We start from the raw sequence: 26822 nt of genomic DNA on the forward strand, positions 1-26822 counted from the left end.
TCTGAATGTTCACTTGGGTTTTAAAAAAGGACTCTCAGACTTCTTCAAGTCTCAGAGTTCACCATGGATGAAATGATGTCCACCAAACTATCGAGTCCTGAAAGGTAACCGTCTTCTCTGTTGCCCTCAACCCACGACGCCCGGTGGGTTAGTTCCTGCCCTTCAGGAAGAGGCGTGGTCTTCCCAAAGTCGATCATCCAGACTTTGGCTCGTCCCTTACTGTCGTGGACGAATAACAAGGAGCTGCCAATCACCTGCGGCGACACAGACAGACAATGAACAAGAGAACGGGAACACTAGACTGAAACAGCTTTCATTATTGTTTGTGTGCCTCAAAAACATAATCTCACTTCCTGTTTTGTCACACTTAATTCACACACTCATGTCTGCTGGTGTGTTTGCATGAACGTTTGTGTGAAACTGAAATGTGTGCACGTGTGGTCAATGTTGTCATTGTCTAATTTCCATGATGAGGCCTTCTATGTCAGTGTGTGCAATACTGTGCATGCTAGACTGAGTTATGTTGCTAAATTATGTTTAATTACAAATGAATTAATTATTACCATCGGATGTAAACAGGACTGGGACTAATTCAACCCCACAAAGCAGTATAAGCGAAAATCACCTTTACAGATTTCCTCTGGTACAGTACATCCCATCACTGGGTCCAAATAGACTGAAGGAGATTGTGAAAATGCTCAAACATTGGTTGAGATTTGGCCAAACACAACAACGGATCAACCACGGAAATCTTATCTTGCATCTGCTAAAAGCCACACACAGACTTAAGATAAATGAGATCACTCACACACATATTTGCACACTGTTTCTTTGTGAAGAATGTTTTTTTTTTTTTTTTTTTTTATTTGTGGCTCAGTTTAAAGGTTTATATCAGTGTTGTGTTAATCATGTGTGTCCTGGAGTTCAGCAGTGCAGAGATAATCAGTGTGCCATCAGTGGACGTGTGTCTCTACCTCGTGGGTTTTGAAGAAAGGGGAGGTCTCCAGAGTGTCTCGGATTTCCTCCAGTCTGGATAAATAAGCGCTCTGGAAATAAAACAAAAAGATAAACAAGCTTTTATATTTTGTTCACACAGTTCTGCCCACTTCTGATGCAACCAATGACGGTGTCTGTATTGGAATGCAGCTCTTAAAACAAACGTGGTGAAGACTCATACTAAAGTCTATGTAATAAGTTTTAGTAATAAATCAATAAACACACTTTCAAGCATATACGTGTACAATGCAACAATGCAGCGAATATTCAGAGTGTGCGTGTGTTTGGTGTGTGTGTGTGTGTGTGTGTGTGTGTGTTTGGTGTGTGTGTGTGTGTATACAGAGGCCCAGGGAGTTCCCAAGGACTTCCCTCTTCTTCTGGCCCAGGAAGCTGAAGGTCACAGTGTGTATTTGTGTATCATGTACTGTACACAAGAGTGTGTACGTGTATGTACGTGTCTGCTTGTGTGTTTTTGCGTGATTCCCATGGGCTTGTTGAAACAGAGCAGAACAGTCCAGCTCCAAATTCCAGTCCTCATCTGTTTTTTCTGTCCTGTACAGTGTTCAAGGTTGTTCACACACACCCACACACACCCACACACACACAAGCAGTTTACACACCAGTGTGTCCTTGTTTCCTTTGACGAAGTCATGGAAGGCTGCTGTAACTTGCTCTCTCGTCTTTGTTTTCTTAAAATCCCTGTTCACCGTCCCATCTTCCTTCTACAGAGGAGAGGAGGACAAAATATCATATTATGGGTTAATTTGAGTGTAAGTAAAGGTTAATATCTAGTACATCATCATCAACTGCAACTTCCAGGCATCTTGTAGGGATGGGAGGGCTGTGAGGGGAGGAAGGAGACGGGGCAAAGGAGAGGCTGGATGAGAAAAGCAGAACAAACAATGAGGGGAGGAAAAGAGGGAGCGAGGGAGCACGAGATATTTTTAGAGATTATAGAGCAGGGAAGGGTCCTTGACTCTGTCTGACTGACCACAACCATGTACAGAAACCCTTTGATTAATCCCAAACACGTCTCTGACCACACATTTGAACAAATGCTCTTGATTAATTTCATTGAATATATTAATTGAAATGTTTAATCTATACATCTTAAAGTGTTAAATGTAAAATATAAAAAAAACAGATCATCCCAGTTCCCCAGAGTTCAAGGTGACATCCTGTTTGTGTTTTCCAGTTCAGCAGTCTAAAACCTAAAATATCCTCTGTTTTATAGATGAAGTGAACCATTAATTGATTATTAACAGAATACTTGATAATTATAAATGTTGTATTATATGGGCCTGAGGGCATCATGTGACCTGCATTTGTGACTTTTGCCTGACACAAACATTGAGTCAATGCACAGCTCCGTGTCTCAAGAGCTTTCATGGTCTTGAGAAGCACAGCCTCGACACACTCCAGTACAGCAGGTGTCTGTTTGCACCTTTACAGTTGGTTTGTGGTCCACCAATAAACACAGACAAGGAGAAGGAGAAGAACGAGCAGCACAGCACATGATACATGTTCGACAACTCTGTTTAGAGCTGTGGGATATTAAATAATGAATCTTTGCTGTATCTTAGCTGTCCTGACTTTCAGGTGTGCCTAAACTGCAGCTTAAGTACGGTTATCTTATTGGTATTAGCCATGAGAAGAAGAACAACAACAAATTATCGTATTGGCTGGAAAAAAATCCACATTGTGCATCACTAATCGAAGACAGATTGTTTGTGGCACAAGCTCCACATCCGCCGTTCAGCTAGCTATATCTCGAGCCACGTGGTGTTAAAGGACATTAACTACCGATACCAAGTAGTTTGTGGACGCCTACAAGATCAGTCAACATCTAAAATCGTCAGTAACACTTAGAAAAGCAATAGTAAAACAACAGGAGTGCTGGAGCGTTAGCATCAGAATCAGTATCAGCAGTGGGAGCTGACCAGGTGGTCGGTCCAGAGTGGAATAAATGAGCTTTTCTTATTCTGCTGGCTGCCAAGCAACACGGGACTATGTGGAGCCAAAACTATTTTTCCCTTTATGGTTCAGGTCTGAGTCTGAGCTCGGCCTATCTCTCTTCAACACACACACACACACACACACACACACACACACACACACACACACAATCCCTGATAACAACACAGTTTTTACATACACAAAATCTATAATACATAATACAAATGAGTTTCCACATAAACTGCTCATCCACTTTATGCTTCTTCACACACACACACACACACACACACACACACACACACACCTCTGTTTCTAGGGATAACCCTTGGTGTCATGGCAGCAGACCACCGGGAGGCCGTGAATGTCCTTATATAGCCACAACCCTCAAATAAAGACAGACCGGGAGATTTGTGTAAGTGTGTGTGTGTGTGTGTGTGTGTGCAATGTCAGTGCCAGATGCTGAGGCATACAGAGCTGCCATGGACAGGCCTCATGTATGACAAAGGAACTCCTGCACACACATATACCTCAGAGGAAGTTGCTGTTCAAAACAGGAAGTTAGATCATGCCCCTGAAGGACACCCACCCCACACACACACACACACACACACACACACACACACACTTTACACTGAGCACTGGAAGAAAAGAGGGAAGGAAGGGCATACACACACACACACCTTTCTCTTTGTGAGTCTTACCTTGACTCCCTCTATCCTGAATCCCAGGGTGGCCGTTGAGCTTATGGTCTCCCTCCACTGCATGTATCTGGGTTTGGTCACCACCTTCTGCTCTTTCTCCTCGGGCGTAGGCGCCTCAGGGTCGACCTCGACCATTTTCTGATACATGTCCGGTCTCGGGGAGGGCTTCTTGCGAGCCTTGGTCAGCTCTTCCTCGAGGTAGGTCCTGAAGCGTGAGAAGAAAAAGAGAAACAGGTGGTGGGTGGGTGACGAAGACAAGAGAAAAAAGAAGAAAAGGTGGGTGACAGACACGAGCGCAGAGGTAGGAGGATGAGGTAGAGAGAAGGTGTGAAGAAGACGTCTCTTTGCAAAGAGTATGACACCGCTGCTCACAGTAGCCTTCAGCTTCATCTCGGGCTAAAATGCAGTGAAAGGATTTTTCTCCTCTTATTCTTGTAGTTTTGGCTACTAATTCTATTCGTATCACTAAAAAACTGCAAAGATATTGGCACACAGTGACATTAAAGAGTTATTTGGAAGAGAAAACAAAGAATGATGGTCAAAACTATTTTAACAAGATCCAATTTAGTAATTGCTTGTTGTGAGAGCACCCGGCTACCTTCATGTCATATGTCTCCTCACCTCACTCCCATCTTACAGTCCATCACACACGGGAAGTCGAACTCGGCCAGCAGATCCTCCATCTGGTTGTACTTCTGGCCGTCCTTCTCTACGTCTCCATGGTAACCGGGAACGTACGGGCGCAGCACGTCCCTCATCAGGAGGGACAAGCAGCGCTGCTCACAATCACAGTGTTTCTACAGGACACCAACAACAAGTTATTCTTGTTATTCTGTACATGAAAACACACATTTAAACGACTTTGTGATTGGTGTGGGAGGGAAGGGGGCCTTACTTTTAATATACGGCCGTTTGCTCCTGCCTTGAAGCTCCCTGTAAAAAGATGAACTTTTATTGAGAAACAGACGCAGAAACTGATAAGATACAGTAATAGGGAGTAGTTCAGGGTATGTTAGTCAAGGTGATAATGAGGTAAGAAGTGAGGAGGAGCTGCAGCCTCCAAGACACCTATTAGAAGAAGGGATCACCCAGAAATACAAACTAGATCACACAAACAAGTTTTGGTCTACTGTAATCTTATTGCTTTTGCTGTATTGTAGTCTCAGAACAGAAACTGACAGATAAAAGCTGCAACTGGCGCTGGAGAGATGACCCCCAGTGTTTAATCGGCCAAACAGGACCTACCACAAACACTCCGGCTCACAGATTTTTTGTGTGTCCACGTACCTGCGTGCCCGGCCAGTTGTATCCAGGGATATTTCTTCTTGAAGGACATGACAAACGGCGACCAGTGGACCATGTTCTTTATCTTCTTCCAGGACTTGTGCTGCAAACACAAACAACATGCATGAATCTCCCTCAGAACGACATGGGTGTAACAATCCATCCATTTAATGATTAACCACCCGAGTGATTCGACCAGAATCGGTTCTAGGTTTAACCGTAAGGCTGCCTGCCTGACTTGTTTATACCTTGCTCTCATTCATGGATGAAGAGTCATCACCCATTTATAAAACTGTTTAAACCACACTGTCCGTTTTGTAAAACTGATGTGAAAGTTTGTTTTTCTAAATGTGCAAACTATTTGGACCCCCCCTCATAAAACTTGATGTACTGCACGTATGAGGCAGAGTCTGCCAATTCCTTGCTACCTTTCTAAAATGCATATTTAGACAAGTCGAGGTGGTCAATCCCTCAGATGGCCATGTTTAGTCAGCTTGAAATCAACCAGGAAACTGGAGTACCTAAGCTTCTGGCTGATCCAGTTCTTTTCGTTTTCTTTTGCTGTTTCGTGTAAAGGCAATGAGCAAAAACAAGTCTTTAAAATTCTTCAAAACACACACACACGCTCAGTGTGGGGCATCCCTGACCCTGGGGGAGCTGTTTTCAATCTCTCTCTGGCAGCTTCTCCCACACTCTCCCTTTTCCTTCTTTAGCTGTTTCAGAACACTTAAACTAAACTCTGGAGGATCGAGCTGGGGTTTCCCCTGGTAACACGCACACATACACACAAACAAACACGCAGCTTCTCCGAGGGCTCTCCCTGTCCCTGGCAATGATACACTGAACTGTGGGACTCCTGCCACACACACACAGACACGAACAAACGCGTACACACACACACCAACACACACACACACACACACACTCAAACTCATTGACAAACAGAGACTCATGCTGCCTCTGAGACACAGACTCACACACACAAGGAGTTGTTTTTAACTTTAAACGCTTTTATGTCAGTGACCACAGACTTGTTGAAGTCTAGCTCTCCCTTCTCTCCAGCTCTCTCGTCCACTTCTCTGTGACTTTGCTTTCTGCAGATAAATCAATATTTAACTTTACAAAAAAGACAAGTTAAAGTTCTGCATGTTCCCTGAATAACAATGATGTTTGATGAATAAAAATGTAACAAGTCAAAGCAAATATTTGGAGAACAAAAAGTGTCATAAAATGAGTTTAGCATAACGGCGAAAGTTACTTTTCTTTAAATAAATAAAACCACTCTGTACGATCCTCCTTTTTCCTTTGAGGCCTTACAGTAACATTAAGTGCTAATCGTGGTGCGTGTTGAGACACCTCATCAAAATTGTAGTACAATATATCACCCTCTTATTGAATGACGTAGTCCAAATAAAAGACACTGTTTTTATGCCTGCGGCATTACATCAGATGGAAAAACTCCAGATGTCTTGTTCTGTGGGTTTAAACAATGTTGGCTGTGCAACTCCATGGCAGAGCAACAACAACAGCAAAATCTTCCCCTTAAAAACACATCGGAAATGAGTTACACAGCATTGATAACAGATTTGAATACACTTGGAGGCACTTTACATTAAAATAGATGCACAATCCACCCTCCAGTGAAATTGAGGAAATGTCCCTTTGCTACAAATGTGTGAAAGACCGTGGTATCATGGTGCGATCTCACACATCGAAGGTTTCCTGTGCTCTGCAAATACCAAGAGCAATAATATTATGTCTGCAAATAACCAGAGAGGGGATCAGAGATGAGAGGGGTGGAGAGGATGAGATAAGAGAGAAGAGGACCATAGAAGGAGATATATAACCCATGTCACATAATCTGGACCTGACGAAAATTCATCAGCTGATAGCATGACTATCTATGGTTAGATGCATGCACGCGCACACACACACACACACACACACACACACACACACTTTCTCATCTATCTTCCTCTCTCTCTCTCACTCTGTCTCTGTCTCAAGTAGAATCACATGGGGGGGTTTTCTCTGCACCACTGAAGGAGAGAAGAAGGAAAAAAAAAAAAACTCAGCCCCTTATAAAAAGTAAAACACACACAGATCACATGGTGGAAACTAGCTGTAAGGGGGGTCAGCTGAAAGAAAAAGAGTCTCTGGTATCATCAGGATTATTAGTGTTTGACGGACAAGTTTGGTAGCAAGAGGGGCGAGAAGTAAGAATGGTTACCTCCATCAGGGAGGTTTTGTTTAGACCTGTGCCTGTTTGTTCATGTTTGTTGGTTTGTCAGCAGGATAAGAGGAAAAAGAACCCATTAGCTTTTGGTGGGGAAAAAGGGAAGGATCCAGGAATCTCTTTCTCTAACATTTTGAGATACAGATTTTTGCGACAATTACGGGTAATTTCTGAGGGAATAATTCATCGCTCAGTATCAAAAAAAAATCATCATATTATGTGGCTGGTAAAAGGGAACAGATGGCCTTGGTAGAGTTTTCTAGTGTTCATTATCAATTAATCTGTTGATGTTTTTTATAATCAACATAAAGAATCATTATAATAGGTTGTTTTGTCCAACAAATAGTTCAAAACCCAAAGGCTCTTAATTAATTATCATAAATGAGAAAGAAAATCAGCAAATCTTTACGTTTAAGAAGCTTGAACCAGCAAATATTTTACGTTTGCTGGAAAAATAACTGCAACAGGTTGGCAACTAATATTCTTCTGATATATTTATCAATTAATTGAATATTCATTGCAGCTCAAGTAATAAGATTCAGTATTTCAAGGAGTCTGATGACTTTCGTGGGTCTAAGTTTACAGCTTCTTATACATCAGCCTATACAAATACACAAAGCTTTGTAATGGAGATTCAAGATGTGTTATTGTGAGAGAGATGAAAGTGACCAGGAGGCAACAGGTAACATCCAGCCGAAGCTTCCCATGTGTCATTGTATGAACAGAAACATTTGTCAGCTCGGCCTCAATAATTAAAGATTGAAATGCAGCAAAAAAATAAATAAATAAAATAAACTCAAACACTCTTGAAGAGGTTGAATTTTCCCCCTCATTTCCAGTCAATTTACATGTTCTGCTTGTTAATTATAGGAAACACAGCCGTAATGAATCTTCTCAGACCACCACAGGGTACAACTGAGTTCAACTGAATGGTTTTCCCCTTCTGCTCATTTTTTCCAGTTAGCGAGAGTATCAAGCTACAGCTTGGTAAGTAGCCAGGGTCTGCACTTTCTCTGTCAACTCAGACTGTCATCCGTCTACCGTGTTGCCTACTAACAGCTGGTGTGTGTGTGTGTGTGTGTGTGTGTGTGAGTGTGTAAGCTGGGCAAGAGAGGGAAACGGGAGAAAGAGAGAAGTCTGGACAACCTCAAGTCTGAGTAATCACAGACTCGGTGTGTAGATTTACAAGGAAGAGACATTAAAGTGCAATCAGAGGACGAGAGGAGAAGTAAGGTTTATGTGTGATTAAAAGAAGAAGACTACGACTTTCACCAGCGTTATTATTGCCCAATAAAATCGAACTCGAAAAGCTGTCAAACATCACTAAACAAGGACTAAATCCAGGTATGAAAAGCATTCTGCAAAGCCTGACATAAAAGTACCTGAAGGTGGCTGGTGCTGAGGTGGATGATGGTAATGATAAAGATGGCTCCGACTGACACAACAACACTCCACACTGAACACAGCCATGCCGACCACATCATGGCCGATGGGGCTTTCTGTCAGCCGCGTTAGGAGACAGAACTGACAGGGCTGATTATCTGTCCAGCTCGCCTGCAAATCTCTGTCGCTCTCTGGCCGCGTGCTTTTAAAAACTCCGGCTCCCTCTCTCTACACCCCACCACGAAAGATGTGCGCGAGTGTGTGCGGTGATAAACAATTGAAGATCATTTGATTGGCAAAACAGAGGACAAACATTACCTGCACATGCAAATCTCCGCTCAGGTCACAACATTTGAAAGACACAGACAGAGCTCAGCGTGTGTGAGTGTGTTGTGGGCAGTGTTAATGTGAAAACACGCGATCTACCGGGAGAATGTTAAGGCCCGGTGGAAAAAGCAAAGTAAACCTGCACGATCGTATTTATCTTCTCTATGTTTGAGTATGCGTCTAGGTTTGCAATGAGTATGTTCGACACAGAGATGTTGAGACAGACGTTACAACACGAACTAAAATAGACGAAAGGAAACATCCTAAACAGAAGCTGCCACACGCTTTTCGAAGCTGCCATCACTGATTTCTATCAACCAGCTTGCCGTGTACATAAAGCAACTAACGTTTTCTACTTTGGACTTTACATGGATTCTTTCTGATGGGGTTTTAGTTATTAATGTCTCTAAGATGTTCCTACAGTAGCTTGTGAAACGATAATTTCACAGCTGCCAGATGGCAATCCGTGTGTGAAAATAACATTTGCATAAATGTGTCTAGCGTGAGGTCTGCAGATAAAAGATGCTCATGGAAAGTCAACGTTTAAAAGATTTGTGTAAAAAAATGCCTACAAATATCACTGGGTTTATATCTACACTTGTGAGTTTTCTAAGCATCAGAGTACAGATTCAAAGCAGGACACCTTCTGTTCAAGCCTGCATCCGAAATCGCATTACAACCCAGTTAAAGTCAACCTGTTCAGTCCAATCTAAGCAGCGCTCTTTTGCTTCCATTTTGAGCTTTTTATCACATATTGAATTTGGAGATAATGCTGCAGTTTCTTTAAGATAATGTGCTTGTTCTTCTGGTCTGGTAGTCCACGCACCAAACAATATTTTTGACTTTTTGTTTTCAGCTCTATTCTTTATTTTCAGTGGCTGTCACAGTTTGTTGGGTTTACATGACAAATATGCCTGGTTAGGTTTAGGAAAAGTCAGTATTTACATCTCTTGTCAGCCTCTGAATATTAGTGGTCATAATAAATGTCACAGCAGCAAATGAGGAAGTCAGGTGAAGTAGTGTAAAGAGAGATCAAGTCCTCGAAGGTTGGCGGTTAGGTTTGAAAAGCGCAGGACTCTGTTCATGTCAACTGCGATAGCAGAAATCAATTGTGAGCAATTTTAACTGAACTTGAGTTACATAATAAAGTTGAATCCAAAACACATAGTCTTTCCAAACAACTGTACACCGGTCGCTGCAACGTTCATGTTCTTTCAGGTGACATTTTCAGTCATTTAGGTACGAGGATGTGTTACTTTCACTACATTAACCACTGTAACAAAATCTTCTTTTTCCGGTCAATGTCACAAAGCTATGACATCACAAAAACATGATTGGCCAGTTGCAGTGATGCTCCTGGAGCAACATTAATTATGATTCTGTACGATATCATGTTGTGCTAATTTGGTATAGTCAGTGCGTCTGTTTTACTGTGATGAGAAATTAGCATTTGAAGCTGGAAACTGAAACTGGAATACAATTCAAGAAGGAGCTTGAATTAGCAAGTCCTCTCTCTCACACACACACACACACACACACGCGCACACACACGCGCACACACACATACACATTTCCCTCAAAGTCAGACTCTTTGTCTCTCCCCGTCTCATCTTTTTCTGGCTCGTTGCTCTCCGGCGGTCTCTCCTATCTCTATCCCCAGACCAGCTGGATGATAAGCGGGGAGCAGGAAAAACAGTAAAGTTTCCATTGAGAGAGAGAGAGAGAGAGAGAGAGAGAGAGAGAGAGAGAGAGAGAGAGAGAGAGAGAGAGAGAGAGAGAGAGAGAGAGAGAGAGGAAATGGTAAGAGAAGGAACTTCTTGCAGACAGGAAGTGGGGGGGGTTGCCGCTTGCCTCAGCGACAGTATTTTCCACATCCGCCGCTGACTACAAACAAAAGAAAGAAAGAAAAAAAAGGCCTTGCCGTCCGTAAACAACAGAAAGAGCACAGGGGGAAAAAGAAGCACTGAGGCAAAGAGTTTCTATTGGCCACTCGCTTATTATCTTCTCGAAATGTGCATTTTGTTTTCCAACATGCTTTAAAGCGAGATGCATTTGCAAAAGTCAAGTTACTGTGCAATTGTCACTGTGCAATTATCACACGCAGTTTTAAAAAAGGGTGTTGAAGAGATGTAAGGACAGAGAAGTAGGGTTACACAGGGCAACCAGATATCTCTCATTTGCATGGAGGAATGAGAGGAGGCGGGAGGAGAGCGGTGAGAATGGTGAAAAAAAGAAAGCAAGAAAAAAACTCAGGGCAAAGGGTGACTCTGGGTTACAAATGTGTAATGTGAAGAAGCAGGGGAAACACTGATGCATGCTGATGTTTTCAACGGAGGAACACTGAGGAAACAACAAGCCTGATATCGCTCACCACAAGGTCCCCTTGCAGATACAAATATTGCAACTGTCTGAGTCTGCAAAGTTTAGACTGAGAGGCACACACACATACACACACACACCACACAAAATTAAACTGCAAAGAGTGTGATGCAGGCTAAACAACATGTGGTAGATGCTTTGAGAGGGCTTGATAAATCTCTTAGCAACCAAGGCTGGCCAGTGGAAAAATGGCTTTGCAAAAAAAAATAAAATGCGACGGCTGTATAGAGGTGAGAAAGGGGGACGCCTAAAAGAAAAAAAAGGGTGCAATGTTTGTGACCCGGCAGCTCAGTTACTGAATAATGACTGGGAAACATTAAAGATGACATCTGACTTTAACATGTAGCCTGAAGAAAGAATATTTCTTAGGGGTTTCTTTGCTTGCTCACTTAGAAGAAGACTAAGCTATAAAAGCATGCTCATGTTAATGTGCTACTATTTAATCAAATGTATATATACAAAAAAAACAGCACAGAAATCTACCAAAAAGGCTCAACAAATTCTGTTTACATAGCAGTTAGTCAAGGCAAGGTAATCTTTTTTTATACCCAAAGTGCTTTGCAGATTGTACAGGCAAAACCCCAAGAAATTAACTACACAGACTAAAAACAATAAAAGAAACTAACAAAGAGAATTTGACATGAACATTAAGAAAATTAATTAAAGGTGCAATATGTAGGAATTTTTGTTTAAAACATCAGAATCAAAATTATCAACAAAATGTGCAGTGACTTGTTATGTCAAAGGCATCTATGCATTCTATTGAAGTAAGCATGCTAACCAGGGCAGAGTGAGCTAATACAAATACCTTAGCTTACTTGCTAGCTAGCTAGTTACCAGCAGTTAGCAGCTATGTTTGTACATATTGCACCGGTCAGTGGTAAACAATAAGGTCTTTAGCTTGGATCTGGAAGTTGTAGTAATGTAACTATGTTTAGTTTTGACTCTAAACGTATAACTAAGTGGCTTGTTTTACGCCCTTAATCTGCAGAAACATTTGCGTTCTCTAATCGGCAGGGTTTCCCCAAATGTGAAACCACCTTTCACTTCTGCATTGGATCCAATACTAGATAACCAAACTGTCTTTTCAAACCAAACCACCCGACCCGGTTCTTCCATGGTCAGGGGCTCCTCGAAACATGCACGCGCGCCGGCAAGCTTGCACAAAAGCACCAAATAAAGAATTGACCGGTGTTTCCCCTCTCACAGTAAATCAAGTAGGCACTCTGTAACACACACACACACAAATTGAGTCAGACACACACCCATAAACTTGAAGACTTTCTGTCGCGCGCGCACACACACACAGCTGTGAGAGGGAAACTCGGTTTGACGTCACAGTGCTGCTAGGCAACCGGCCGCCGTGGTAGTGAAGATTTTCCACTGCAGTACAAACACACTGAGTTTCTCAGTGTGTGTGTGTGTGTGTGTGTGTGTGTGTGTGTACTTATATTTTGTGTCGACCCACTTGAGTTACAGTTCAGGACATAAAAAGTGAAGCTTTTTCATCCAGTCCGGTCCACCGAGAGAGATGAAGTTCCACTCACAGTTTGAAAAAGGATTATAAGAAAAGGGATGTGAGCCAGTGTGACATAAGTTACAGTGTGTCTGTGAGAGTAATGTGCAACCAACAAAAAAGTTGTGATGTTGTGTGGGCACAGAGGGCGTGTCAGCGTTAGCATGAGTGTGTGTTGTACAGTTGAGCAGCATGGATACAATCGTCATTCCGAAAGACAAATCTCTCCTCAGAACCACAGGGTGAACAGAGATTGTCACGCTTCGTTTACAGCACAGACAGCAGGAGTAACAACACACCTTTCCACATCATTTATAATGTTGGCAAGTCCTGCCCTGCTGTAGCTTAAGCTCCACTAGCCGAGGCGTGTTAATTGATCTTTCCTGAAGGTCTAACAATAACCTACTCATCTTTTAAATGATAAAATTACACAAGGAAAACATAACCCTAACCCTAACGCTAGCCAGAAACAAAGGGGAGGGCTTCAGATGACATGTTTGTGTGAACAGCAACAGTCCATCCACATTTCATTGTGACATAAACCAGAGATTAGCAGTAAATCTTCATACTATAGCAGCAGGAACCTTCACCTGTCAGGCTTGATAAACAGTTTAATGATGAATCTATTCCCCGAATTGATTGGATATATATACATTTTTTTTTTTTAATTGACAGACTAACTGCAGAACTAATTAAACTAATGGTCAATTCATTTTATTAGCAACCACAAAGATGCGTTCGACTGCTGATAAATCCTGTGGTTTTTCCAACTCACTTGTGCACATTTCAGTGCTCTTTGTCTGTTTTGCTGAAGTGGCTGCTTTGTAGTCAAATCTCAAAAGGTAATTTTCCAAGTCTTTTGCATCATCCTTCCATCTTCTCTGTTTGGCTTGAATCTACTCTGCTGGGTGTGGAGATGATACTCAAAGGTCAATTATGCAGATCACTGGGTGTCGTGTCATAACTCTGCTGCTGGCAGGTTTGTTTCTTTTCACTCCTCAGAACTTAACAGAAATTTTGTTGAAAGAAAAACACAGATGGCAATCTTAATGCAGGTGCTAATTCACTCGAAATGAAGGGAAACATTGGCAGCACATATGTGCCTTCTAACCTTGGAGAGCTGCCCAGCAGTCAAAAGATCAGCCAGAAAAGTGTCTATATATGGCTCTGTTCAGATTCCAGCCTCTGCCAGTTAAGCGTATACGCTATAATCCAAAAGTTAATGACCAAAACAAGGCAGATGTGTTTGACAGATGTGAAACAGGAAAATGTCATGGGTGAATGATGCAGAAGGAGCAGGATCACAATGACGCAGAGCTCTATAATAGAAAAAAAAAATCAATTTAAGACTGTGCTAAACATATTTTGCAGAGATCACTTGTCTTATTCTTTTTTATTTTTCACTACTGCATTTCGTCATTTTGCATATTTTCCTGGAACATCTTTAAAGGGGCAGTTCACCTCCATCAAAAATACGTATTTTTATCCTCCTACCTGTTGTGATATATTATACCAAATATAGATTTTTTTCAGTGTGAGTTTCTGATTTTTGTAGACATTGGCCTGCTGTTAAATATCATGTAACCAGATGGAACTCTTCTTGAGGGGCTCAAGGTGCCAAAGAAATACATTTGAAAAAACCCCACAGTAATGTACCATTCCAGAAATTATGACCCGGTTACTCAAGACAATCCACAGACCTTGTTGTGAGCAGTTTCATGTCAGAACTACTTTCTGTCTTCCAAAGAAAACCCACCAACCAAATCACAACTTCATCAGCCAGCTACTCATCCAGGAGAGTTCCCTTTAATGTCGGTTTAATAAGATGGCTGCATGTACAGTCAATATCATCCAACATCTCCGCTCCTGTTCTCCTTCATTTATATTATTCTTCCTTTCTGTCTTACTGTCGAGCTCACTCTGTTCTTCTCTCTCAGTGTCACTCCTCTTCACTCTCTTTCTCCCTCTCTTCTTTCCTACATACCTCCCACACAAGCAAGCATGCTTTATGTGTATCTGCATGTCTGCCTCTTGCACACACACACACACACAGACACACACACACACACACACACACACACACACACAAACACACACACTGTTTCTTAAAATACGGATCAAGAACTGTGACAGGCTACAGACAAGAACATGAATAACCCTCATGTTTGACATCTCTGAGCTACAACGGGGGGAAATCCAGACTTTTACTGGGAAATGTAAAATATAAAACTTTCCATCAGTCGGGTTCAGGCGCCAGCACAACTTGCTGCCTCTTCCTTTGCCAGGATAAAGGAGAAAAAACACTGACCGGAAATATGCAAAGAGCAATACAAACACCATTCAAATCCTTCAGCCAAATCCCTTTAAACAAATTGTTTGTAATCCATGCCGAGTGGGAGAGCTGGGACACTGGTTTAGGGTTTGGTCACCTGATTAAGTATGCATCCAGCACACATGAACAGGAGTCTTACAATCTTGCACGGCAAATCATCATTTCAAGGACAGTTTTTTTCTGTTGGTGCTTCCTCACTTTTCCACACAGAAACTGATAAGATAAATGTGATTATGAGCCACAAAGCCATAATATAACGATGACTGTGGTGCAAAGTTTGGGACATCATTTATTAGGAAACACTGGTGCATACCAGTTACAAAATCCTTTGTTAAATCGTGTTTCAAAGCAGAAGAGAGATGGCCTCGCGAACTTATCCCGGCTACAAATAAAAACACATCCACCCACCCACCCACACGCACACATACCCAAACAGGCCTCAGCCTCCTCTTTGAACGGCGTCCAGAAGCAGGCAAAGAGTAAGTGTGTGTGACTGGTGAATTCTCTTGCTTTCCCTTTTTCTATCACCCGTGCTCACTCTCTCTCTCGCACACACACACACACACCCTCACGTTACCCCCCCACCTACACACACACGCACACACACACACAGGTCGGGGCACAGAGCTAGCTTTGTTACCGTGAATGTCAACCATTACTCAGGCAGAGAGCTCAGGCCAATTTGACACAGGAGCGCCCAGCAACATGAAAAGGCAAACACACACACACACACACACACACACACACACACACACACACACACAGACGTGCACACAATTTGGGGCCTAAACACTAATAAAGAGTCAAATCAAGACTGACTCTTTATCACATCTGGCTAGTTGCAGAATCACCACTTCTGCACAAACCGGTTTTGAGTTTTGATGCATGACCTCAGACGCCTCAGATAATTTATGATTCTCCACAACACAAAGGTTTTAGTTCAGGCTCAGTTACAGGACTTTTCACGCCTTCGCAAACGGGAATACTTCTGTGATGTAAGCCTCTCTTTCCATGAGAGCAGCCACAAACTCAAAATGCAATAAACTGATCCAATGTAAAATGTAAAATGCCATAAGAAGATGTCGTATGACCCAGTATACAGTGTGTCCGATACAATTACCAAAAAAATACCAGGATGTCCTCCTGCATCCGCTTGCATTTTGTAGCATGCAAGCTTTTCTGGTTATTCTGACCGACAACCCTTTGTGCAGCAGAGGATACAACACATCAACTGAGCCGCTGAAGTGGCACAGACGGATGACAGCTCATTGAAGCTGCTTTCCAAATCGCAGACTTTTCCTTTTAACTCTTGAACTAGGCTCTAAAGACTCCAACGGATGTGTGAGCAAGAAGTTCGAAGTTCAAGCTGTAATGTTATGACGCAGTAATATGTCCCAGTAGGCCTTTTTTTTTTTTTTTACACCGCATATTCTTAGCCATGAGGCATAACAGTTGACCCATGAATAACTTTAATAACTTTTTATACAGACATTGCTATTTCAAGGTTAACCACAGTCCAGGGTTATACAGTTCACACTGCATTTCCTGGGTTGGATGTCTGTTTGCGCACGCTCATGCTTTTGCATCATGTAAAATGACAAGTTTACTTAACCCCGCTTTAGTCCTGTGTTCCGCCAATTTTCATAACCCCACAAAGTCTTGCCTAATCCTGCAGCAATCCCCAAACCAAGTATGTTATGCCAGTGTGAACGCTTATTAGCCTGGCACTAAGAAGGTTCTAACACTACTTTTAACTCTGGGATGAGTGCAGTGTGAAAAGCACTAATATGTACTTTCTGAGGGTAGCTGTAGTACACGCTAAAAGTTAGTTAGACTCTACAGCCATGCCAAATGCCAACATCAGGATGCTAAGATGGTTCAGTGTGCTGGTATGCTAATGTTGGCTAATGAGCACTGTATCCAAATTGTATCTAATGTAGCTCGAAGAAGTTTACAAATTTCAGAGAGTAGGAAAAATGTTTGACTTGCTGGTGGCAAGAGGAAAAGTCAGAGGACCACCAAAGTCAGTAGAATTCATCCTCTGGGGAGCATAAATATCTGTACAAAAACTTTCATGCCGATATCAAATAGATCTATCAGTCATGACCAAAACGGTGGACCGACCAACATACTGACACAGCCATTCCAAGAGTGAGCAAAGCTAAAAATATGTTGAGTAGAGTGAGAGTAGAGAGACTGTAGAGTGACACTTTGCACAATTACCCTTATCGTCCAACTGTTGGATAATAGATGGTTATCCCAGGAAATGCAGTTTCCCAAGGTTACACCCACTACACACACTAGCCGACACAATCTCACGTGGCTCTACTTACTGCTCTCTGTTTGGAGGTGAGAAGTGCAGGGTTGAGAAGCTGCTCTCCTTTCTCCGTATCACTGGAAACATCCTCCTCCGACTCTTCCCAAGACGAGGAGAAACCGGCCGATGAGGCGGAAGAGGACGACAGCTTCCTGAGGGAGCGGATGGAGGAGTTCGGCTCAGGCACGGGGCTAGAGCTGGGGCTAGGTGTGGAGCATCGTCCCTGGTCTTCAGAAGTTTGAGTCTGGCTTTCCAGACCATGGTCAGTTATAATGACTGCGGGGATGGCGGGAGGGATGGAGGGAGAGTGGTTGGAGGTGTGATCTGTGATGTCCAGCAAACAAGGGGCTCTCTCATGGCTTTGTGCAGGAAAAGCAGGGGTGTCTGGGTGAAGCTCCAACATGTTTTCCTCTTGCATCCCAAGACACAACCGGTCCTGTTTCTCATCTCCCATTTCTCTCTCTGTCCGTTCTCTTGCATCTCCAAACATTGGTTTGTTTTCTACCTCCTCTCCGTCTTTTTCTCTCAGTCCGTCTGCCACTTTCATCTCTCTGTTTGATGCTGCGACTGGGTTTAAAGTCTCAGGGGAACCCTGAACAACAAACAGTGTATCTAAACAGGGAGTTTGCGTTGTTGTTTTTGAATGGCGGCCATTTTGACCAATCAGTGTCTTGTTCTCAGTGTTTGTTTTCATAGCACTGCTGTCCTTCTCACTGTCACCCCTTTCTCCTCCTCTCACATCGCTATCCATCGCTTCCTCCTCCTTTTCTCTTCCATTCTGGACAACTGGGGGAACTTTACGCTCTTGTGGGTGGGTCATTGGGCATTCAAGAGCCGTGTTTTGCTGACTTGGATCGAAGGGGTTTTGGCTAGGCGACCGTCTCGGAGATCGAGGGCTGCGCTGGAGCTCGCTGTTGAGCACCTGGGTACGAATTCCTGAAATGTGGGCCTCGAAAATGCCGACTTTTCCCCTGACCTGAAAGACACAGAGAAAATAAGGGTCTAAATGCAGCTACAGTTTCTTTGGTCTAACTGTAGAGCTTATCATTTCACAGGTGCACTGGCACCAGCAAAGCCTTCACCTGATGAGAGGAAGATAAACTGACAAGACAGAAAAAGGCAAAATATCATCTTAATATACTACTAATATTAACAGAATTAAAAATACAAACGAGGAGAGTGTTTTTCCCAGTTTTTGGCATTAAACAGACTGCATTGAAAAATTATCTGTTGGCAAGCTACGAGCTCGATGTGTGACTGTCTGCAGTTTCAAACTGAGTACAAATGTAGGCTGGAGTGTAAAAATAAAACAGGAATTCAGCCAATGAACACCAGTTATGTAAAATTCTATGTAAACCGAAGGAAATAACGAAACATTTTAAAGCACTTGATCATCAATTTTAATTTTCCAGATAATCTGATTGATTTTAAAGCGGAGAATCACATTCTCTTTAAATCAAATCATATTCATTTTCATTTTACAAGTGTCCAGACCATTTCACAGCTTTCATGATGTTATAACATAAGGGAAAGAGCCAAATAATGAATAAGCAGTAGTAATAGTAGCTTGAATAACACTTGCTTTTTGGAATCCTCGCAGCTGGAAGAGCCTCAGTTCTTGCCCAACAAAGTAGTAAATCCTTCATGATTTGAATATATTGCTTAATGTTTCTTAATGATTGCATTCTCAATAAAGACTGATGTAGAGAGTAAAAAGGAGACAGTGATGAAAACATAGATGGAGTTAAATGGACAAAGGGGGGGGTCTTAAATCACCTCAACGTTCTGCAGCTCTCTGTGGATCTGCAGCAGCTGTGCCTGGCGTCTCCTCTCCTCCCGCTTCTCTCCTCCTCCCGTCTCTCCTCCCCTCTCCTCCTGCGCCTCTCCTTCTCCTCGCTCCTCGCAGCCGGGTGAGCTCAGGCGTCGGACCCGCTGGCCCACATTGACTCCCAGGAGCTCCGGGCTCCGCGGGGAAGGGGAGCGAGCGCGAGGGGCGGAGTTAGGGGAGAGCGAGGATGGAGGGGGGAAGACAAAGGTTCGACCCAGGCTGCGTGGGCTGGTCTAGGAGAGGACGCCACAATAAGGGATTAGGTTAATGGCAACGATCCTCAGTTATTTGGTATCCCCAAAAAAACATACGTTACATTTTACAGTTATTTCGATATTTTCTTTAGGGCGCAACAATGCAAGTTTTACTGAACAGCGGCCACTGTACCCGCAAGAAGAAATTACATTATGACAGTAAGAGAAACTAGAAGCTAGAAGGTCGTGTGAAACAGCACCGGAGTTGTGTTGACAGTGAACTCATGCAGTTATGTCAATTATATAAAAATACCAAAACGCTGGCTAAAATTAGCCACCACAAGCTACAGGTCATACCACAACGAGTAAGGCTGTAGCAGCCAAACCCTTGAATGTGTTGAACTGAATGCAGGTGTATTTAATTGCCTATGCGATATTCCTTTCAGAAGTTACAGTCTCAACTGAAAAAGCACTTAACTCACGTGACTAACATGAGTTCTTCCTGGTTCTCTCCTGTAACTCGAGTGGAATGCTGTTGGATTGGTTCACACCAAAGTGGATTTCGGGAATAACGTGACAACTTCCTGGGAAGTGAATCTAACTGAACATTAGTCGAACTCAGCAAATAAAGGGAGATCGATTGATTTGTGACACGCTTTTTAAATGACATGCTTATGAATCTTTGGATGTGGGGGTTGGTATAAATTCATTCATTCATTTAAAAGGATTAAGTCAAGAGAAGTCACAGGTTATTAGTGCAAATCCAGTTGCAGTTCTTTCTTCAAAGACAGTTCTCACAGCTTGGATGCAGATCGGATTTACCTTAGGGCTGGTCGGGCTGTAGAGACCGCCACTGAGTGCTCCCCCACCCAGGAACTGACAGTAGGTGCTCCGATCTGGAACCGGCAGCACAGGTCGACCGACTGGACTGGTTCTAGTTGCAGAGGTGGTACTAGAAGAGCCTGGCTGGGTGTGAAACTGATTACTGCTGCAGAGAGGAGTGGAGAGGGTTGGTTAGTTTGTGCATATATATTTATTTATTTATTTTTCATTTCTTTAAAGGCTGCAACTATCATAATAGCGGTGTTACTGACTTGTTCATGACGCCAAGGCCGTTCAGGTTCAGGGCAGAGGCTGCCATCCCCGCGGCCAGGCCAGGGGCTCTGAGTGCTGGGTACACATCTGACAATCTCCCCTGAAGCTGCAGGGAGGCGTTGAGAACAGCGTTCAGTGTTTCCTGTGCAGTCAGTCAGCAGCGGCAGCTCTAAGCAGCGGGGAAATCTGTAGCCAGCGCTAAAAAAAAAATTAAAAACAAGAATTTAAAGTCAGGCAGGGATTTATAAACCAAAAAAGTCTTTAAAAAACTGGACGTCCTGATTCCCATTCCTGGAAAGCCGTCCCACACTGTGTTATGTACAGAGATGATTATTCATGTAGTCCTGTTGTTAACTCAAAATAGATATCATCATTCACCATGGGACTAAAACTAAATAAAGGAAAATTTATGTGAATGTGAAAGTGGGACAGACAGAGAGATACAAATGAATACTGGCAAGGAACATGTTTCACTCAGTGAAAACAGTTTGCCTTTTCTTTTGTGAATGTTTCACTGAAGCTGAGATTTGTTTAAAGCTCATTTGAATCAAACAGCTGTTTTATTACAGAGTCCAATGTTTGCCTTTTCAGTGTGACTCCCTTTCCTCATCTCCAATTAGATAAATAGATTCTACACCTCTTTTTTCATTCTACACCAGAATGCCGTTAAAACATCTTTGAGTTTTTCATATCTAACTGCGTGAACATTTCTGTGCTATTGCATCGCAGCCGTACTAAACTTTATTCTAAAAAGGAACAGCAACACGGTGGCCACAAGTTCAGCCTGACCAGACTTTTGCTGTACTCAACACTGTAGCTCAAGACTGATTGAAATTTACTTCAGTCTAAAAATAAAAAGAACTTCAAGGTAGCATTCTTTCAGGATGAGAATGAGGGAAGTGCGTAGAAAAGGGCTGAAAGGTGGAGTTATGGGGAAACATGCAGAGAGGGAGAATGAGAAAGGGCAGCCGGCAGAGAGAGGCAAACAGATGAAAAAGTGGCAGCACATTTCAAAATACAGAAGAAGAGAAAAATGGAGGGAAAAGACAAAAGTTGAGCTATGGAATCACCTCGATCTACAGTGACGCAGACAGAGATGTGTCGAGACGCTGAAGGTCACTGACTGAGCACTTCTCTTTTTGTGTGTTCACGGTAGAAACTGAAAGTCATTATCATGCCGCAGGGGGCTAATTTGCTATGCTACTTTCTCATACTTTGTTTTGAAAATAAGGTGAATATCTTGAATCAAAAACAACTGGCTGTGTTTTATGCTCATTTGATTTGAAATGCTAAGTTTGATTTCAAGAAAATACGAGGACCTGAGCTTGCTATTTGGACTGCGAGAGCATGGTCTAATAGCCTTGCAAGAAACAGGCATTCAGGAACCAAAACCTGTCGTTCTAGCTCCTCAATCAAGACGGTTGCGAGATGAACTGCTGAAAGTGAATTACTCTACAGCCTGCTATTTGCAGAATGAATTAGACAGACACACTCAGACTGGTCATTGCATTGTTTTATGTGAGGGCATGAGGATTTGACCTTCAGATAACAATCAGACAATTTTAAGATGATTCATGATATGTAATATATATGTCGATATAGGGAAACCTCCTCAAAAGCTGAGAACTCATATCATAGATAACGATATCTTATCAATATATTCCCCACCATTAGGCACCAAAATTATTTTTAAAGGGTCACCACCAATTTACACATTGAAGTGGTGTGTACACGTGTTGGGGAATACGACTTTGATTTGTGAAGAATAGCACCATGAAGCCTTTTGTGGCTCCAGAGGAAGCTACGTGTAATCTGATAAATTGCCTCCAGTGATGTCACTCAGTGGCTTAGTTGGATTGTGGGTAATGTAGGCGCCAGGTTTTGATAAGGAAGAAAAATGTGTTGAATAAAAAAAAATATATATTTTTTGTTCTGCTGTATCGATTTTGAGTATTTGTCCAAAATGAGTCAAACGACGAGTGCACGGCTTTACCCACAATAAAACATATATAGTCCAGTGAGTGACGATACTGCAATTTTAAAAGAGAGAATGTGGTAGTACTTCCCCAGACCTGTAAACCTGTAAACTGGCTTAAATGTGTTAAATTGGTAAGGTGACACTATGAGCTTAAAAATAACAACTGTAGTGAAGTCCTCAACTCTAGCAGTCTGTATTTGATTCAGACAGATGAGGGATCATCCAGAGTTTGTTGACTTACAGTCTGCTTTGTATACGAGATAAGCTTGATGGTCAATACTGGTGTGCAGCAAAACTGTGAATAAGTCTAGACCACAGGCAAATTATATTCTTTAATATGAAATGTCAAATGCCAAGTGATCACTTTACACAAGAATGTATTCAGTCAAATATTTACTAGCAGAGAAGGGGGTGCGTCTGTTGCAGACTAGCACCATGAAACCACTTCTGTCCTGCAGACTTCTCACCAAAACTAAGCCTTGAACAAATCCATTTCAGTCCACTTCTGAGGCCTGCTCAAGCATACCGGCATTCACGTCATGTGCAGAGCTGCCAGAAACTGCCTTGGGACGTGTGTTGATTCCAGATAAGTTAAGACCTCAATTCATGAACAAAAGGGTAAACATGGGATTTCCTTGTGAGGCAGTGACGCAGTTAGAGAGAGAGAGGCAGGAAATAATCTGAATGGCTCTACCAGGGCAGGTTTTTTCACACTGTATAATAAATTCTCTTTGCTTACTGGACACAAACATCCACTAGAGTTTCTGTAAAACAAGGCCCCGTATAGGTAAAGAGGAGTTAGGGAGAGAAAGAGGGAGGAAAAGGGAGAGTTGGGTGAAAGAAAGAGGAGCGAGGAAGGAAAAAGAGGTGTTTACACGCTATTTTGGTCCATTTGTCTATTCTGAATCTTTCATGCAGAAGCAGAGGATTTACTTTCTGTGAGACGGCTCAGTTGCTGTAATGAAGCAGCACTGGGCACCGGGAACCATTTTCACACTGCTTGTTGCACATGGTTAGCTGCATCCAAAAGGCCTTTTCTCTCTCTCTTTTTGCACTGAAGGACAGAACTGGATCCTCTGAATTCTGTGCTCCCAAAGGGGTTGACAGAAGTTTAATCGGAAAAAGCACAAACGTTGTACATAAAAGAAAATGTCTCATGTATGAAACTCTGGGCTGATTCAACTAGTAGCTAAAGTTGTTTCACACGAGAAAAAGGCCTGAACAGAGGACACTCACTGCACCCAAATCAGCATTAAAACAATGTAAAACCATAATGCAAGACACATTTTGTCTCGATCAACTTCACATTCAAACGCAATAGAAAATGGAACAACATTGAAGCAAATACTGGCTGTGATGATTGTGACATAACCACAGATGTAAACTACCACCTCAGAATGTTGTCTTTGTTTCAGGCCAGCCTAATGTCAGATTGAGTGGGACTGTGTGAGTACTCAAACTGTCCGCTTGCCTACACAAGTGGGCAACAAGCCTACATGCAGCACGCTAAAAGCAACTCAGCTGATTAGAAGTTTACAAGATGCTGATGCTGATTTTTCTGGAAGACTTCCTTACTCATGATGATACGATGAAATCAATATAGATAACGATAATTTTGTCTAAATAATCTGCTTCTTTCCATTATCTCTCTCTCTTATCCCTCTAAAGTTGAGGGCAAGTCGTGATAATGTCATTATTGTAAAGCTAAATGGATCCCAGAAGAATTCAAAAGGCCTGGAGAGGGCCTGAGGGGCACATAAACAAAATTAGAAACAACCAGCTGCAGCAGTCGCTATAGACAGATCTTAACTATTTTAGGAATCGATTATAGAGCTTCAACAAACGATCATTTTCAGCATCAATAATCTACTGATTATTTTCTTGTTTAACCATTTATTCTATAACTTCTCAATAAATTGTGAAAAATGCTTGTGACAATTTCTCGGTGCACACAGTGACGTCTTCAAATTGCAGTCCAAAACTCAAACGACTCTTCATTTACAACCATACGTGACAAAGAAGCTTTACATTTAAGACGCTGGAAACAGCAAATGTTTGACACCTTTGCTTGAAAATTGACTCAAATGATTAATTGATTATCAACATAGTTGTGAATCCATTTTTTTTCACTGATTATGTGTTTAATCAATCAATCAATCGATGCAGCTTAAATTGATTATTCATTGATATCAATTCCTAAGCAAACATGCAAAACATTTGCTAGTTCCATCTTCTTCAATATGATAATTATCCTCTTGTATCAAAGTTACCTGAATATCTTTAGGTTTTGGGCAAAACAAGTAGACATTTGATGACATTTGGAAGACTGTTTTGAGACATTCTACAAACCAAATAATAGGCAGACTAATCAACAGCATAATAATCATTAGCTGAAGCCAAAGCAATAACCTCCAATTTAATGCTAACATCAGGGCTCTTGTAGTTTCTGATTTGGTTGAAAGCTCTTTCTAAAAATATTTTTTCTCAGCCTCAACCCTTCTATCCCACCCAGCTCTGTTTGTATTAGAACCCTCAAATACTTGTTCAGCTATAGAGCAAATTTGAGTTGCTTTCAGTTACTAAAATGTCAATAATTGAGTTTCTGTTATTCAGAATATAACTCTTGTTACATAAGCTACAGTTGATGAGCGATCAACATAAATGCATTTGATATGGGAGTTATTTGAAATGATTCAGCTTCCATGAGCAGATCCAATGTCATATTCAGATACAATAAAACTCTGTGTAACTCCAGTCTTGTCTAAGTAACATTAAGGCTGAGTATAAAGTATCATGTAACTGCTGTATATCAGTGGAAATCAGCTGTTATCTAAACATAAGTGCGACTTTTATCAGAAAACAAACATTCAAGTGAAAACTAACCAAGACTAAAGATGACCTTAAGTCATAAAAAGTGCATTTGTTAATCAAAGATTAGCAGAGCCTGACAGATATATCTGGATGATATTATTGGTAGATATCGGAAATCGCAGATATATCAGAATCAGCGTATATGTTGACCAATATGTGCTGATATGAGTTTGTCTTCACAGCATAGAAAATATACTTTTGGTTACTGCTTCGGAGCCTTTTCCAATTTGGACAGTATATTCTTAAACTGGAAAATATCCTGGCTCCATTTTATTGATTACATTTTTTTGTAAAGTAATATTGACTTGATCACATGTGAGGGCTCATAGCAAAAAAACATCTATATGTATATTTTGTGTATATATACTCCCCCAATATATAAACAGAAAATCTATTTCCAACCTATTCAAATAGATTGGCTTCTGGCTTGGCCTGTCAAAATACCACAATATTCACTTTTTTTTTTTTTTTTAATTTATCTAATAATAACCATATGACGAAATTGCTGATTAATCCAACAAAGATCATCAGCCTTTTGCATCTTTTCTTGATGAGTTAATTCTTTTTGTACACTTTTCTGAGAGACCCAACTCTTGCTCGTGTTTTCAAGGTGATTTACTTGGCAACAAGGAGCCAAAACACAGTAAACAGATTTAAATATCAACTTGATTGGTATGATTCCTATTTATTTTATTTTTGGGGGGGAGATATCGCGATAATATCGTAATATCATGACAGCCTCCCTTCTCTCCCCCACCACAGACTCAAAAGCATGACTGAGCCTATAGTCCCGACAACTCTCACTGTCAGCTCTCCACCTACACTGGAGGTGGTGTCATTAAAGTCTAATAAACTCCATCCAACAGCTACCACCACCGCCTCCTCGGGGTTGGGATGGAGGTCGTGACAGGACGTCTTACCTCTGCGCTGCCCCGCGTCCTCTCCGAGCCTCCTCCGGGACACTCGGTGCGAGTCCTCTCACAGCCCCAGATACCAGCACTTGTTTCGGGGGAGAGGATGAATCCTCTCCGTCTGATACTCGGGTCACAAAACCTGCACAGACTCCCTCGTTCACAGAAAAAAAAAAAATAAACCCCTTATCTTCTCCTCTTGTGTGTTTCTTCCATACACGAAGTTGCTCAACGGTCCTTTTCTTCTTCTTCTTCTTCTTCTTCTTCTTCTTCTTCTTCTTCTTCTTCTTCACCAACAAACCTCCTCCACAGAAGAAGATTCAAAATGTCTCTCTCCTCCTCTCCACCGGTGTAGTTTTCTCCCTGGTTGTTTTAGGAGAACTTCTCCTCACGGTTTTTGCTCTTAGGGGTTAGATACGTTTTTGTTCCTGTTGTCATGCGTCCCGCTGCTGCTGCTGCTCGACACCTCTGCGTTTGTAGTAAAGCGCTGTTTGTCTGAGAGTTTGAAAGCCGGAAGC

At 42.0% G+C, this 26822-nt stretch overlaps 1 protein-coding gene across 2 annotated transcripts; it reads right to left on the minus strand.

The window, feature by feature from the left end:
• Positions 1–26822, minus strand: itpkb (inositol-trisphosphate 3-kinase B). Of its 2 annotated transcripts, none has more exons than XM_037085826.1 (12): positions 26314–26822; positions 20544–20742; positions 20272–20434; positions 19204–19488; positions 17444–18403; positions 4941–5040; positions 4549–4586; positions 4275–4450; positions 3654–3858; positions 1617–1718; positions 975–1046; positions 1–254 (listed from the first exon to the last, which is right to left on the minus strand). In XM_037085826.1, the coding sequence occupies exons 2-12, from the start codon at positions 20588–20590 to the stop codon at positions 45–47; spliced, it is 2358 nt and encodes a 785-aa protein (XP_036941721.1). In that variant the 5' UTR covers positions 20591–20742; positions 26314–26822; the 3' UTR covers positions 1–44. The 2 variants fall into 2 exon arrangements, with proteins under 2 accessions (XP_036941721.1, XP_036941720.1); XM_037085825.1 differs by having other exon boundaries at positions 20272–20437; positions 26314–26821.

Source organism: Acanthopagrus latus, chromosome 22, assembly GCF_904848185.1.
Source record: "Acanthopagrus latus isolate v.2019 chromosome 22, fAcaLat1.1, whole genome shotgun sequence".
Classification (NCBI taxonomy): domain Eukaryota; kingdom Metazoa; phylum Chordata; class Actinopteri; order Spariformes; family Sparidae; genus Acanthopagrus; species Acanthopagrus latus.